At 48.3% G+C, this 16,331-nt stretch overlaps 1 protein-coding gene and 1 long non-coding RNA gene across 11 annotated transcripts in view; one reads left to right on the top strand and one right to left on the bottom strand.

The window, feature by feature from the left end:
* GAS7 (growth arrest specific 7) overlaps positions 1-16,331 on the top strand; it is a 289,491-nt gene that overhangs the window by 160,313 nt on the left and 112,847 nt on the right. The window contains exon 1 of one of the 10 annotated variants that reach the window (XM_028836014.2): positions 4,499-4,722. The exons of 6 other annotated variants lie outside the window; for them this stretch is intronic. In XM_028836014.2, coding sequence (XP_028691847.1) covers positions 4,720-4,722 — 3 coding nt within the window. In that variant the 5' untranslated portion in view covers positions 4,499-4,719. Of the gene's footprint in view, positions 1-4,498; positions 4,723-6,771; positions 7,122-14,694; positions 14,831-16,331 lie in introns of those variants that run through there. 3 more of the 10 variants (XM_077970362.1, XM_077970360.1, XM_028836015.2) reach the window with 3 other exon arrangements.
* Positions 1,535-4,930, bottom strand: LOC144335329 (uncharacterized). The gene is made up of 2 exons (XR_013406104.1): positions 2,402-4,930; positions 1,535-2,041 (listed from the first exon to the last, which is right to left on the bottom strand). It is a non-coding gene; the product is annotated as an uncharacterized LOC144335329 (long non-coding RNA).

Here is a 16,331-nt window from a genome sequence, read left to right as displayed (position 1 = left end):
TTTCTCTGTTACTGAGGCTGGGGTGCAACGGCACGATCTCGGCTCACTGCAACCTCCGCCTCCCGAGTTCATTCTTCTGTCTCAGCCTCCCTAGTAGCTCGGATTACAGGCGTGCACCACCACGCCTGGCTAATTTTTGTATTTTTAGTAGAGATGGGGTTTCACCATGTTGGCCATGCTGGTCTCAAACTCCTGACCTCAGGTCATCCACCTGCCTCGGCCTCCCGAAGTGTTGTGAGCCACTGTGCCTGGCCTGCTTTTACCTTCTAATGGGTGAGGGCCCATCTCCAAGAACAGAAAAGTACCTCGGTCCTGTCTATTTCTGTAGCATGCCTGACCTCAAAAACAAGTGTGTGGATTCATCACCTGGCCTCTCCTCCCACATTGCAGAGAGAAGATGCAAATAACTCAGCTTCCGGTGGGAGACTCCCCACCGCTGGTTGTGATGCTCTCGCCTCCTTTTCATGGCTGGTTGGGGATCATTTTGCAAGTGTAGGCTTGAGCATTGCCTTTCTCTTGTTTTTATGATGGGTGAGAGGTGGAAGAGAGAAAGAAGGTGGAGGGGGGGATTCTGTAGCCAGTTTCCTCCCTCTAGTTTCTCCCTCACATTTGACCTACTTACACCCTGGTATCATGAGGATTTCTACAAACCACAGCCCTGATTGTGACTTCTCCCTGGCTCAGAATCCACTGGTGGTTTCTTCTCCTTTCTAGAATCGAAATTTCTTAGTTCTTGATGTCCTCATAGCCTCCCGTGATCTGACGCCATCCTTCGCTACTGTTTTTTCTCACCTCCCATGCCTCTTAAACTCTAATGAATGGATCCACCTGCTTTTCCCCCACAGCCTCTACCCACACGGTTTCTCTCTGACCTTGGCTCAGGCTGGCCCCATGGCCTCGAATATTGCCCCTGTGGGTTGTTCTTCTGACCCATCCTGCCCTGTCTCTCGCAGGAGCCTCCGTTTTCCTCTGTTAAATGAGGACGATCATAGAATTTTCCTTTTTGGTTTGTTAGAAGGATTAAGTGATAGGAAACATGTGAAGCGTAGAACAGCGCCTGGTCCAGAGTGAGTGCTCAGTACAAGATTCTCACAGTCGCTCCTGCAGCAGATTGAAACCCAGCAATTAGGGAGGGAGAGTCCCTCAAGCAGCCACACTGATAACTTTGAGAAGGAAGAGATGAACCCTGCTGTCAGGAGTAGAAGAGAAAGGACCAGGAAGGTGGGATGCAGACGCAGAAACGAATTGATATATCCAAGGGAGAGGCACCTTGTTACCCCCTCCAGGAGCCCAAGTGTGCCACGCCCCTAAATGGAAAAGCCCTCAATTGACATTAGAATGCTGGCTGTGTTCCCTCGGTCTCCCCAAGATCGAACACAAGATGAACCATGGTGAGTGAGTCCTGCTATAGGTGGCCAGCCTCATGGTTTTTTTTTTTTTTTTTTTTTTTTTTTTGGAGACAGGGTCTCACTCTGTCGTCCAGGTAGGAGTGCAGTGGCACGATCTCAGCCCACTACAACCTCTGCCTCCCGGGTTCAAGTGATTCTCCTGCCTCAGCCTCCTGAGTAGCTGAGATTTACAGGTGCGTGCCACCACACCCAGCTAATTTTTTGCATCTTTAGTAGAGATGAGTTTTCGCCATGTTGGCCAGGCTGGTCTCAAACTCCTGACCTCAAATGATCCGCCTACCTCGGCCTCCCAAAGTATTGGGATTACAGGCATGAGCCACCTCGCCGGGCCCCAGCCTTGTCTTCTAGTTGGGCTTTCTGTTCATTGTTGCCAAGAAGCTGGGGTGGCTTTCTTCTGGGTGTACGTGGAGAGCCTGAGGTGGTATATCTCATGATGTGGCTTATGGTTCACAGGGTCTTTTGAGCTAAACTATCTCTGTGGGTCTCAGGTTTTTTTGTTTTTTTTGTTTTTTTTTAAATCATGGCAAAATACATATGACATGAAATCCACCATCTCCATCATTTTTAAATGTATAGTTCAGTGACTTTGAGTATACACACATGGTCGTGCAGCCATCATCACCACCATTAATCTCCAGAACGCTTCCATCTTGTACCACTGACACTCTGGACCCATTAAACAGTAATTCCCAACGTGCCCTGCCCACAACACCTGGTCACCTCCATTCTGCAACCTGTCACTATCTATTTGACTTTCTAGGTGCCTCATAGAGGTGGAAGCAAATAGTATTTGTCCCTTTGTGTCTAGCTGTTGCGCTGAGCATAATGTCCTCAAGGTTCATCCACATGGTTGCATGTGTCAAAATTTCCTTCCAATTAGCCGGGCATGGTGGTGCACACCTGTAGTCCCAGCTACTTGGGAGGCTGAGGCAAGAGAATCGCTTGAACCCAGGAGGCGGAGGTTGCAGTGAGCCGAGATCGCGCCACTGCACTCCAGCTTGACAGAGTGAGACTGTCTCAAAAAAAAAAAAAAAAGAAAAACAAAAACAAAAAAACTGCCGTTCTTAAGGCTGAATAATATTCCATTGTGTTTATTTTACCACGACTTGGTTTGTTTCTACCTTCTGGCTCTTGTGAATAATGTTGCCATGAACAGGCAGCATGACCCTCCCTTCAGTACCCTGCTTTCAGTTCTTTTTGGTATATACCTATTAATGAAATTGCTGGACCATATGGCAATTCTGTATTAATTTTTTGAGGAATTAACACACTATTTTCCATACAGGCTGTACCATTTTACATTCCCACCAGCAGGGCACAAGGGTTCCAACAGTCCTCAATCCTTACTAGTACTTATTCTTTTCTGTTTTGTTGATGTTTGTTTATTTGTTTGTTTTGAGACAGAGCCTTGCTCTGTTGCCCAGGCTGGAGTGCAGTGGCGTGATCTCAGCTCACTGCAACCTCTGCCTCCTGGGATTCTCCTGCCTCAGTCTCCCTAGTAGCTGGGACTACAGGCATGCACCACCACGCCTGGCTAAGTTTTGTATTTTTAGTAGAGACAGGGTTTCACCATGTTGGCCGGGTTGGTCTCGAACTCCTGACCTCAAGTGATCCACCCGCCTTGGCCTCCCGCAGTGTTGGGATTGCAGGCATGAGCCATTGTGCCCGGTCTTGTCTGGTTTTTTGAAGAAGCCGTCCTAATGGGTGTGAGCTGATATCTCAATGTAGTTTTGATTTGCATTTCCCTGATGATTAGTGGTGTTGAGCGTCTTTTCATGTGCTTATTGGTCATTTTGATATATTCTTTGGAGGAATGTCTTTTGCTTATTTTCTAAATTGAGCTGTTTGCTTTTTATTGTCCGGTCTAGACTTTTTTTTTTGGACCCAGGGTAACTGCAGTGCCTACCCTTTCAGCTACTGGTGGTAGTAACAGCAAAAATCCTAGCTTTCATTGAGCATTTACATCATCCACTAGGTAACATGTTTCCATGGATGCCCCACCCCACCCCCTTTAATCTCTTACACAGTCTTTTGAGAAAGATACTGTGATCATCTGCATTTTGCACTTGGAGAAATTGAAGCCAGAGCCATTGCCCAGGGTCTTGCAGCTAGTAAGCAATAAAACAACAGCTTAGCTCTGGTCTGACTCCATCCTTAGACGATAGTACTTATTTTCTTCCCCCCACCCAAGGAGCTGGTATTGAAACCTCTTCATACATAAGTTTATCCATTTGCTTAATAGGGAACCCTCAGTCCTCAGGATCTTGGTTTCTCTAGAAAACCGTATTTAGTTCTATATAAAGAATCATTTCCTAAAACCCCAAAGGTTTGCGTCTGAAAGCAAACACAGAAATATGCGGCAGTTTGAGTGCTAAATCGTCAGCTGCTCCAGAAATCTTTCTAAACGGAATGATACGATAACGATATATTCACCAAGGATCCAAGCCCCTGCCCACGCTCATTTAGTTGGTGGCTGCAGTATTGCTCTTGGAGTCCAATCCTTTCGCTACTTGTAAGTAATGACTTTGTGATCCTCGGGCCCGTTTCGGTGGAGACACCGCATGACCCTGTCTTTGTTCGTTATCTGTCCAGGTTTGGTGGTAGCGAGAGCAGAGTTGAAGGCAAGAGACGTTCATCTCGCCCCTCTGGAAGCACCGGCTTTCCACACAGTGGTTCTTTGGAGGAACATTCTCCGTTCTTTTTATGTTGGCTTTTATCTGGCCTTGGGTTCACACAGCTGGGGCCGGGGCCAGGGCCAGAGCCGTGACTTAGGGTTGGGAAGAAGTTGGCCAAAACATTCCCCAGCAGGGCTTGGGCAGGCCCAGGAAGTCCCGCCTAAAACACAGTGAACAAAGCTACCCTTGTCCACAGGCCTGGGGGTGGGAGGCATCTGGTCAGTGACACAAGCTTGGCCATTGTTTGTTGTGACCTTAGCCAACGTTTTTTAGCTGAGAAAGGGGAAAAAGAGGGGGAGTGAAGAAAAAAAAAAGAAGGTCTCCAGAAATGTTGCATCTGGAAAGTCCAGAACGAGTTGTTGATTTCCCAGCAAGCACTGGAGCGGATTTGGAAGGAACTGTGCAATGTAGTGGGTTCTTTGTGAAAGAACAGCAATGAGCAAAGCCACAGGAACCTCCTCTGGGGTGCCCAGAGCACTGGCCCTGGGCTAGCGACTTGCCTCAGCTTCATTTCCCGCAGAGGCTCCATGGAGAGGAAGCCGGCAGAGTCTTGGCTCTTGAGTCTGAGGGCTTCAGCCTGAACCCAAGACTCTCCTCTGAGATAGCAGCCCCCAGAGAAGACTAGCTGTTCTCTGATGGTAAGAATTGATTTTTCTTGCCTGCAGATGTATGCTCCAGTTTGCTTTTCTCTGCATGTTCCTAAAATGACTTCACCATGGTAAAGAGGCAGCTCTGAAAACTGAGATGTGGGGTCTCACTGCTGAGCTGTGGTGGTCTGGGGACCCGGTGTGCTAGGTTGCACCTTTCACAGATCCAAGGAATGAGCAGGGAGAAAAAAAAAAAAAAGACATGGGTCATTGTGTGAGAAATCAGGAAAAGCGGATGGAAGGAGGAGAAAGATTTATGAAGGATGTCTTGGAGAGAAAGGGAGCCTTGGCTCCCCTGGTTACCTGGGGAGCAGTTTTGTAGTTGGAGCTGTGGGATGGAGAAGCAGAGTGGTGACGTGATTTTAGTGGAGCCCAAACCTTGCTTCCTTCATGTAACTTTTTCCAAGTAAGAAACTTGGCTTCTGCCCACCTATCTGGCTTTTACCCCATGGCCCAGTTCTAGCTGGGACACTACAAGGCAAAAGCCATTGGAGGACTATAAAGCTTTATGAAGGGAAGGGGGAGCTCCTGCGGTCATGGCTCCCTAGCAGAAGTACCTGCCCAGTAATGCACTGTGCTTCCAGGCTTGGCTGAAACATCTTTCCAGTTTGGTGGTGGAGGCTGCAACAGTGATGATGGAAACTCTTCCAATACTTAGCGGTCCAACAGCCTTGTTTCACAAGTCTTTCCACCCCCACAAGTTACGCATCCATCTTCTTTCTTTGCAAAGCAGGACCTCCAAGAGAGTGGTGATCACTCTCCTAAGGCTCTGTACAGCTGTGAGAAGTCCAGTTTGCATGGAAAGGCTAGCCTGTGTCGGCACGTGGTCTCCCTCCAGGATGCGCTCTCCCACCTCCCTGGGCCAGTCAGCATCCCTGATCCTGGCATGGCTTCCTGTTCCTACAGTGCCGGGGAAGGGAGATGGTGCTTGTTATCCAGGAGCGTCCTCTAACGGGTTAGTTGACCTAGGACAGTCCGCAGCAGCGCTTCTCAAAGGTTACCATGCATCTAAACCACCTGGGGATCTTTACAATGTAAGATCCGGTGCTGGGTTAGGGCCTGGGGCTCTGCATTAATAGATCCCAGAGGACTTCATGCTGTTGGTGCAGGGACCACACTTGGAGATTTGCTCCTGTGAGGAACCCAGACCAGTCACTCAAGTTCTGACCAAGGTGTGGCTGCCTTGGGTCTGATGGTAGAGCACTGAGAGTTTTGGCAGGCCTGTTTGTGGATTGTGGCTGGGTGCTTCATGGGGATGGAGGGATTAGCAGAGAACACTGAAGGGCTTGCAAGGAGCTGGGAAGAGCCGAAGTCAAGCTCTTGGGAAAAGGGCATGTGGGGTGCAGAGGCTGTCGGTGGGCTGCCCCCCAAGCTGAAGTAGACTGTGTGTTTGGGGTGTAATGTGAGCAGCCAGCCAGAAGTGCTAACTGCTAACAGGCCCAGAAAAATTCCACTGGAACCTGCCTTTGGTGCATCCGGGGTGATGCAGAGACAGAAGCCCAGGATTCCAGTTGCTAGGCAAATAGAGCTGAGACCACTCACGTGGCTCGGGGGAGTGACAGGGAAGAGGTGGACGCATCAGGACAGAACTCAGTGTGGTGAGAGGTGGGAGCACAGAATCCGGGGTGTGGTAAGGTGGGATCCTCGGTGTTTGGGGCACAGCCCACGTTTCAGGAACAGTCAGATGCCTCCTAGACATGATGCCCATGTCTACACTTGAATGTGACTTTTTTTCTCCTATTAAAATGGCATGTCCTTAAAATATATATACTAGTGCTGACATTTAAATTATTGGACCAGGCGCGGTGGCTCATGCCTGTAATCCCAGCACTTTGGGAGGCCAAGGCGGGCGGATCGCCTGAGGTCAGGAGTTTGAGACCAGCCTGGTCAACATGGTGAAACCCCGTCTCTACTAAAAACACAAAAATTAGCCGGGCGTGGTGATGGGCGCCTATAATCCCAGCTACTTGAGGGGCTGAGAGAGGAGAATCGCTTGAACCTGGGGAGGCTTAGGTTGCAGTGAGCTGAGATCACATCACTGCATTCCAGCCTGGGTGACAGAGCGAGACTCTGTCTCCAAAAAAAAGAAAAGAATTATTAACTATATATATATGAAAGCCCTTGGAGACCATCTGGTCCAACTTCCGTGTTTTAAGATGAAGAAATTGAGGCCTCCCAGCAGAGATGAAAGAGGTTGCTCAAGATCTTCCAGCAAGACTGCTGCAGCTTTGGGGCTGGTACTCCAGCCCCGATTCCCATCCTGTGTTCCTCGCACGGTGGCACAGAGCAGTGGTAGGTCTCACACCTCCACAGCAAGGCCGTTGGCTGTCACCGTTTGCCTGCTTTATATGCGCCAGCGGCAGCAGCTCCGGAAATGTTCGTCCAATCAGGTTGGTGAGAATTGCACCCCTTACTGAGACTTGGAAACAGTTCCAGCCCTTGTTAGACTTCATTTCCTCCAGTGCTCAGGGTTCAGACCTCATCAGGAACCATCTCTCGGAGTTAGAAGTCTTTGATTAGAATCACTTGGAGCACAGGACATAGGCACTGCAGTCCATGGAATGAGTCTCCGTGGTGGGGAAATGAACTGCTTCCATTTTCTTTTAGTGCTCACGGGCCACTCCAGCCAGCAACTAGCGGCCACAAAGCCCGGCCAGCTGGATCGCAGGTGCGGGCAGGCCATCAGAAGCACCTACCCTTATATCATAATGAGCTCCAGTCCGCCTTCCTTTACAACAGCACTAATTCCCTGAGGAAGCCCGCTTTTGCCCCCGGTGCATCTGCGGGCAGCAGCTGTGTCACTTGTGTTTGAAGTTTCTTTCTGGTGAGCAGGCTGCTTTCCGTGAGATACAGAATCTGTTACTGATCGAGCTGCGGCTTTGGACTCCCTCCCTTGCTTCTGAACTTAGATCCATGTTGAATGCGATAGGATGCTTGGTGAATTTGGTTTTGGGGTTTTCCTCAGAAGTCTTAACAACTTTAGAAAGTGCCCAAAACAATGACATGTAAGGCATTTTGGGGCTTTGCAACTTAATACTAAAGGAAGGCTAGGGAGGATATTACGTAGTATTCCTTTCTCTCTCTCTCTGTCTCGGGTCCCTACCAAGTTTGGCAAAACTCTCTTATTCCCAGGCTTTTTCCGCTGCAAAGGGAAGTGGACCAGCGGTCCTGTAGAGGGACCCTCACCGTACCAGGAACTCCCTAAGGAGTGTGTTAGGGAGTTAATCCACAGAATATCCTTCAAAAGCGTTTTCTAGGTCAGGACAAGTGATATCATTATAAATATCAACAAGCATAGAACACCTAGGGTGTATTTCAAGATCGTTAATCTTTGGGACGAAGAGAGAAGTACTGAAGTCTATCCCAACTCCTTCCTTTGACAAATAGGGACTTTTCAACATTCACTGGCCGTAACAGTGACCTGTGTCAAAGGGGAAGAGAATCCCAACTGTTCAGCCTCCCTGTACAGACCTGAGGTAATGCGCACTGCCGCATACCCTGGTTTGGGCATGCATTTCATTTCCAATTTTGTTACATCGCTTCGCTTTGTTGGTGTCTCAGACAAGCGTTTCTTTCCCACTGATTCTAAGTCAGATTTGGTTGAGTAAATAAAAGGGTATCTAGACCAAAAGAGCTGGAGACCTCTTTCTCTTCAGAGCCCAGAAGTGTTTGGAGGGAAGCTTGCAGCAAGCAAAGCAATATTTCATGAAGATTTGTGTCTTGTCAGGCCTCTGTCATCTCTTTTGTTTATGTGACTGCTGTTCTTGGAAGCTGAGCTGGACATTTAACTGCCTTGAGATTTCCCTTGTGGTTTTAGGCTGTGTTACGAAAACCATCCCATGCATGGGTTATAGGACCACAGTGTTCGCGACTGGCAATCCCCCTATTTTACAGACGAGGAAACAGGAGCCTGGAGAGGCTGAGATAATTGCACACTCACATCTCGCTGTCTGGGAACACAGCACCTTTGTGTGCCTAGGCCTGTGTGCTGTCTCCTAATGCTTTTGTCATCCTGAGTTAGGGGTAGGATATCAGAATGGCCCACACTATTTTTATTCTGCTCGGGAAGGGGGAGGGGAAAGAAGCAACATTCCTCAACAGTTTATCAGGAAATGGAGAGTTTGAGTAAAATGTCTCTGTGAATCAAAAGCCGGTGAGCACCGTCATTCAGGTTTTCTGGCTTGGAAGCCGGAAGCTGGAACCGGCTACTGGGAGGAGACTACCTTGCCATTTAATAATTACATTTTTAATTGTACTGAAACATCGGGACCACAGAGACCTTGAAATGGAACAAAATGCAGGTTTTTTTTTTTTTCCTGGGGTTCCCCAACCCCTCCAGGCTTCAAGGTGGGGAAGCAGTTACTGCTTCCCTTACTGTTTCTGGAGCTGTTCTCTCTATTTCAGGAGTGCTTGTGGGACGACGCCCCAGGTCCTCCACCCCAGATCCTGTGGTTCTAAAACACGGTCACAAGGCCTTTAGGTACCTGCTCCAAACCCCTCTATCAGAGGCCAGAAGAGTGACTCTGATATTTGGTGGCACAGTCACGCTGGTTCATTAATGCTGAGATTCTTCCAAACCATGCTGCAGAGTGGGCGTCTCTCAGATCCCCATCATGCCGTATGGTGCCGCTGGGGAGATGCCACCAACGAAAAGGACTAGCCATCTCAGATGCAAGAAACATGCTCACATTCCGAGTTTTCCTCATTTCTTGCATTGTCTCCTCTGGAACCCTGTTAACTGGCCCTTCTGTCTTACACTGGGATAGCAGGTGCAACCACCATAAAAATCTCATTCTCCAGAGTCAGAGGAGGAAGGGTCATGCAGGAACAGGGGTTCTGCAAGGCCCACATAGAAGGCGTTTCTTTTCTACCCTCTGCTGACCGCTTGAGTCTCGGGTGTTTCAAGGCTGTGACATGGCTTCTGACCCAGGAGGGGCCATCCAACTCATCCTTGCGGTTTGCAGGATCATTTGCAAATCTTTTCATCAATCCTTGTCCCCCAGAGACTCCATATTTCCAGCCTGGCAAGTTTCCCTGTGCGGGTTGAAGGGTTGACTTCCTGTATCCTTGCTGCATGGACTGCATTGTAATTATGTTCATCAAAATTCTTGGTTAACCAGATCACTCCATTTCTTTATAGGCTCAGAAAATACAGAGTCTATTGTTCCGTGTCCTCTCTCCGCTCAGTCTTGACAAGCATACCCCATAAACTGACTGGCCCTCAGGGATGTGCTGGGGGCTTGCAGGATGGCTGCGACTCTTGCCAGACCTACCAGGAGCTGGATAGGTCTGGAGCGTCCCAAGTGGTTCAGCCTTCAGACCCACGGCTGGGCACGGCTGGGAGAAAACTCCCACGGCCCTGATGTCCACCTCTTAGGGTGGGTGCCAGTGACAACCACAGTGTGAGGCTTCTTCTTGCCACTTCGTAGACAGAGGATAGTGATGATGTTGGTGGGGGGGAAGTAGCTAATGCAGATGAAGAAGAGTATGCCGGACACTCCATGGGGACTGGAGTTGCAACCTGGTTGGGGAGCCCAAGCAAGTCACTTTTGGATTCGTCCAAGGAGGCTGGTGGGGGTGGGCGTCTGATGTGAGCAAGTGGGGGATTCAAGCCAGCGAGATACAGATGATTGCCGCCACATCCATTGTCACCCCATTCATTGATCTACCCCAAGTAGTGAGGCCCGAGGACACCTGGACAGTGCCAGGTTTGGAAGAGGCCTGAGGACATTTGCATCTAAATGACTAAAGCCTCATTTGAGAAATTGCTTTTATGAATTCAAGGGGGTAGCCCTGCTCACCCGGTGATTTCTTTTTTTTTTTTTTTTTTTTTTTTTGAGACGGAGTCTCACGCTGTTGCCCAGGCTGGAGTGCAGTGGCGCGATCTCGGCTCACTGCAAGCTCCGCCTCCTGGGTTCACGCCATTCTCCTGCCTCAGCCTCCTGAGTAGCTAGGACTACAGGCGCCCGCCACCGTGCCCGGCTAATTTTTTGTATTTTTAGTAGAGACGGGGTTTCACTGTGGTCTCGATCTCCTGACCTTGTGATCTGCCCGCCTCGGCCTCCCAAAGTGCTGGGATTACAGGCTTGAGCCACCGCGCCCGGCCGGTGATTTCTAATAAGAAGGATTTGAGGCAACACACAGAGGACTCTGGTAAAGCCTCTGACAAATTTTGCACGTAGAAAACTGGAAGAAAGGAAGGCGACCCTCCTGGCTCTTTGGCTTCTTGCTAGTAAGAACTGCAGGTGTGCCTCATGCACCTGACCCCCTTTTCACATGGGTCCAACCACAGTGCCACAGGACACGGTCATGCTCAGGCCCAGGCCCCAAAATAGCCACATGCTCTTCTCTGTGTTTTGGCCTTGGGAACCCTTTGAGGGCTTACAAAGCCAAACTGGTGTTTCAAATGAGGTCTTTGGCAAGCCCAGGGTTCCTACTGATTTTTCCTTCAATCCACAAAGTGCTTTGGTCCCAACATATGTACCTGAATAGATTCCAGGAATCAGGATTCCCCACGGAAGCTGACTGCCCTCGGGGCCAATACAACCTGGTAGACGTGAGACTCGAAAGACACAGCACCGGGGCTTGGGTCTCCAAGGCCCCTTCCCTCTGTTGTGTTCCGTCTGGTTGAGAACCTGTCAGTTTCTAGGAAGAGACAAGAGTGGACTTGAGAAACAAGGACAGAGGATGGATGCCAACCGGGCAGGTCAGGTACCTCATACCTGATATTTGGCAGCAGGGGCAGTAGGATACGGATGCTTCATTATGGGGATGGGAGGAAGGGCAGCGTTTTCTTTCCATCTCCCTCGGTGTTCTCATGATCTCAGTGTTCCTCCTGCCTCTTGATCTCTTCTAGTATATATTATTATTATTATTATTATTATTTTGAGATGGAGTCTCGCCCTGTCACCCGAGCTGGAGTACAGTGGCATGATCTCAGCGCACTGCAGTCTCCACCTCCTGGGTTCAAGCAATTCTCCTGTCCCAGCCTCCCTGGTAGCTGGGATTACAGGCACACGCCACCACGCCCAGCTAATTTTTATATTTTAGTAGAGATGGGGTTTCACCATGTTGGCCAGGCTGGTCTCAAACTCCGGACCTCAAGCAATCCATCCGCCTTGACCTCCCAAAGTGCTGGGATTACATGCGTAAGCCACCGCACCTGGCCTAGCATATTTTTTTAAGTGGAGGGTTTTGTTTTGTTTTTTGAGACAGGGTCTCTGCTGCTCAGGCTGGAGAACAGGGTACAAATGTGGCTCACTGTGACCTCGAACTCCTGGGTTCAAGTAATCCTCTTGCCTCAGCTTCCCTAGTAGCTGGGACAAAAGGTGTGCACCACCACGTCTGGCTAATTTTTAAGTTTTTTGTGGCGATGGAGTTGCTGCGTTGCGCAGGTTGGTCGTGAACTCCTCTACCTTGGACTCCCAAAATGTTAGGATTATAGGCATGAGCCACCGCACCCAGCCCTTTTCTAGTAGTGTCTGTATTTGAGACTCAGGTTATAATTTCATTTTTTTACAGTATATATCGAGAATAGCAACATGTATACATGATTGTATAACTAGATTCATAATTACGTATGCGTTTCTGTAAGCTGCTTTCAGCGTACAGCCTGGATCCTTTTGTGCCGTGATTTCTTCATTCTTCACCTCTGTTTGTCTTGTTCTTTCAGGCAGTTGGAGCACATCCCTTACGTACGTTTACTAAGGAGGACATGAGTCCTTGTCTCTAGAAGAATGTGTTTCTGTTGCTTTCCCTCGTGAAAGACAGCTCGGCTACCAATAAAGGTCTTCGTATTTTTCTTATCATGCACCGGAGGCATCTTTCGAGATGTGGCTATAGAGAAGTTTGAGACCAGCCTTCTTTTTATTCTTGCACTGGTCTTCCCACGTAAATGATTACAGGACTTTTAGCCTTATCTTTGCTGTGTAAATACGTTGTTAGGATATGTCTGCTTGTTGGTCTTTTGAAATCCACTTTGCCTTGAACAGCGTAGGACCTCCCGTGCAGCCCAGCTCGGGAACTTTCCTCTCCATCAACCTTTATTTATTCTTTCTTTTCTGTTAGAGCTTTTCTGCTGGTCTCCTCTTCAGGAACAACCCAGTATCCATATCTTGGTTTGCTGTTCTGTCCTCACATTTGCATTTTTCCCATTTCCTTTGCATTCTGGGGAAAAAACAATTCTTGTTTGTTTTGTACATAACCAATTCACTTTGTTTTGCAGTACTAATTCTATGTTTTATTGCAACCAATGTGCATTTTCCTTCTGTTACAACCTTTCAAACTTCCCTATAATTTTTATCATTTCCTGTTCCTTTTTTATATCATTTTGGCTTTTCTTTTTTTTCAAACCAACTTGCCTTGTTTTGTTCTCTTACGAGTTTTTGCTCTTATATCATAGATGTTATTATATCTTCTTGCCCTTTGTTGAAGTTGCTGGATACTTTTCTGAGATGTTTCTTGTAGATATTATATGAGATCATGATGAAAAGTTTGTGTTTCTCTTGAGGCTTCTGGATGTTCTTCCTCAATCTATTTTCTGCAATAAAAGAAACGATACATATTATCTTGTCTCCCCCCTCCCCATTTGTGCAGCTTTAACAAAATACCTGAGACCAGATAGTGTATAAGGAACAGGAATGTATTTGTTTATTTGAGACAGTGTCTGACTCTGTTGGCTGGAGTGCAGTGACACAATCATAGCTTCCTTCCTTCCTTCCTTTTTTTTTCTTTCTTTCTTTCTTTCTTTCTTTCTTTCTTTCTTTCTTTCTTTCTTTCTTTCTCTCTTTCTCTCTTTCTCTCTTTCTCTCTTTCTCTCTTTCTCTCTTTCTCTCTTTCTCTCTTTCTTTCCTTCCTTCCTTCCTTCCTTTTTCTTTCTTTCTTTCTTTCTTTCTTTCTTTCTTTCTTTCTTTCTTTCTTTCTTTCTTTCTTTTTCTTTCTTTCTTTTTTTCTTTCTCTCTCTCTCTCTCTTTCTTTCTGTCTTTCTCTTTCTTCCTTTCTTTCTTTCTCTCTCATTCATTCATTCATTCATTCATTCATTGTTCTGGGCACTGTGCTGAGATTAAAGCTATGAAAAAAGAGATAGGGACATGGCCCTGTGTTCCCGAATCTTATAGTTTATTTCTTTGTTGATATGGCAGCTCCTTCAACCTCCTCCTTCCAGGCCAAGTCGCTGAATCTCTGACCTTTAAAAGAAAACGAAGACCCTGTCAGGGTCCAGCCTGTCTCCTGTATAACTACTGGCAAAGACTGCAGTCCTCAGTGACAGTGCCAGGGGTCCCCTACTCGTTTCTGAAATTTCTGAGTATGGCCAGAAAGGTTGCTGGAGTTGGGGAGCGCAATGCTTTCACCCATGAGACAGGAAATGCGCCCAGTATTCTTAGAGACACAGACTCTGGGGCTGGTGATGTCACTGTTGCTTGATTTGTGTCTTAACCCAGAGTCGGAGGAGATTGTCGTTCTTGGGTAGCTGTTCCCAGCTCTGTGTAGGAGTCCGCCTACCCTAAACAGGTGTCCACCAGGAAGGCGTGACGTGGGAGTGAACTGGCAGTCTCCAGCCCTGCTGGGTCTTGATCGTCCTGGTGGGCCCTGGCAGCCCCATTAGTAATTGGTTGACTCCCTGAGGAGTGCAGAGCTGGCAGTGGGGCCACTCCTGGCTACTGAGTCCAGGACGACTCCGGGACTCAACCCTCCCAGGCGTGCCCAGCCATGCCCTGGCTGCTTCTGGGTGTCCGGCTGCCTCTGTGGTCGGGGAAGAGAGAACTTACTGGAGAGTCCTTTGTGGAGGAGCCTTCAAGCAGTGCCAATCACGGCACTGGGCTCATTAGCAAGCATTGCCATAGCAACGGGTCTGCCAGAAAGTGGCTCGTTAGGCTGACAACTTCAGAGCTGTTATATATAGATCTGGGTGTGGGGGGAGTGGGGGTGTGGGGCCCTGTGGATATGCTTTTCTTTAGAGCTCCTATTGCTTCTGGGTTTGGGGTGTGAGAGGACGCAGAGCGGGAGACCTTAAAACCGTCTGATCCGGCTGCTGAAGCGAGTGTCTGACGACCACCCATTAACGCCAGCAAGTAGCGTTTGCTCGCAGCTTTAGGAGAAGGTAAGAGTCAGGTGTTCTCAGAAGCCTCCGGAGGGGGAGAGAGTCCCGGAGGTGGAGGTGGCACCCAGGTTGAACTTGAGCTTGAAGCATGGTGGGAGCGGAGTAGCGGGGTCTGCACCGCCTGGAGGCTGCAGAGACAACCTCCACTGTCTGTTAAATAGTTTATTGGAAGGGTTTGGGGCAATGGGACAGAATCTTTTTCTTTAATAAGTCACTGTGCAGCCCAACACTGTCTTTTTACAAATCATGCTTGTACAAATTCTATGATCTCAGGTTTCATTTCAGAAGTGATGTTTTTCTCAGTCGCTGCCTCTAGCGCTGCAACGGAGTGGCTTCAGAGCCCAGGACTAACCCAGGATCATTGTTACAAATGCAGCCTCCCAGGCCGCTTTGGAGATTGAGTCAGGCCTGAGAGTGTGCATTTGAACTCACATCCCAGGTGACTGCTGGGGTGCCCTGCGGTGACCATACTTTGAGAAACACTGCTGTAGGGGGATTTGTTTTTGAGCTCTGTAATCTCTGGGTGACTTTGCTTGCCTGCTTTTTTTTTTTTTTAAAGGGGGAATCAGTAGCCACCATTAAGGGGAAAATGTTGGGGGTTGCGTTGTTTTTTTAAATACAGAGACAAGGAAGTCAGCCTGCAGCTAGGGAACGTGACGGCCTGGACGCGGGCGGTGATATTTTTGCACATCATATGCTCACTTGGGGACTGGGAGACAAGCAGGAGGATCAGGCTTGAGTTGTCATCCTCTTTGGGAAGGAGCTGGGGTGTCGGGTGGTCTCGGTGGGGAAATAGAGCTGAGTAGGTATAGCTGGGGAGAGATGTGGCCCACCTTTAAGGTAACTGGATAGAAGTCTCTAGAACAAAGCTATTATTTGTATTAATTAATTTTGTATAGAGATGGAGTCTTGCTACATTGCCCAGGCTGCCCTTGAATTCCTGGCCTCAAGCAATCCTCCTGCCTCAGCCTCCCAAAACGCTGGGATTACAGGCATGAGTCGGTGCATCTGACCAGCTGATATTTTTAAGCAGTTTGCTTTTACCATTTAACTAACTGTGCCACGCTGGGCAAGTTATTAAACCCTCTGCATCTCAGATGCATTGTTTTAAAGCAGGGATAAATGCCATCTATGGCAGGCTTGTTGTGACGAGTAGCTGATTGTCTAAAGCACCCGGTCCAGTCTGGCATGCATTATAGATACTTGGTGACTGGTAAAAAGCCATTATTGATGGATACAAATGGATCTGAGCTCAGATATTTCTCGAGTACTTTCTACAGTGGGGTTCTGAAGTAGTCTAGAAACCTCCTGATGTTACCTATAAAATAGCGTGTGTATGTGTGTGTGCGCACCCATTTTAGGGGACAGAAGATCCATAGCCTTCCTCAGATTCTTAGAGGATGTGCTTTCCATATATATCATTGAACAGGTTGCCTACTGAACAGGGAGGCCCAGGTGAGGGTGGATGGAGAAGGACTGGAGCCTGGCCTTGCACTCTGGC

This window comes from Macaca mulatta, chromosome 16, assembly GCF_049350105.2.
Source record: "Macaca mulatta isolate MMU2019108-1 chromosome 16, T2T-MMU8v2.0, whole genome shotgun sequence".
In the NCBI taxonomy this organism is placed as follows: Eukaryota; Metazoa; Chordata; class Mammalia; order Primates; family Cercopithecidae; genus Macaca; species Macaca mulatta.
The sequence above is the reverse complement of the archived record's forward strand: the minus strand, read 5'-3'. Positions and strand labels throughout refer to the sequence as shown.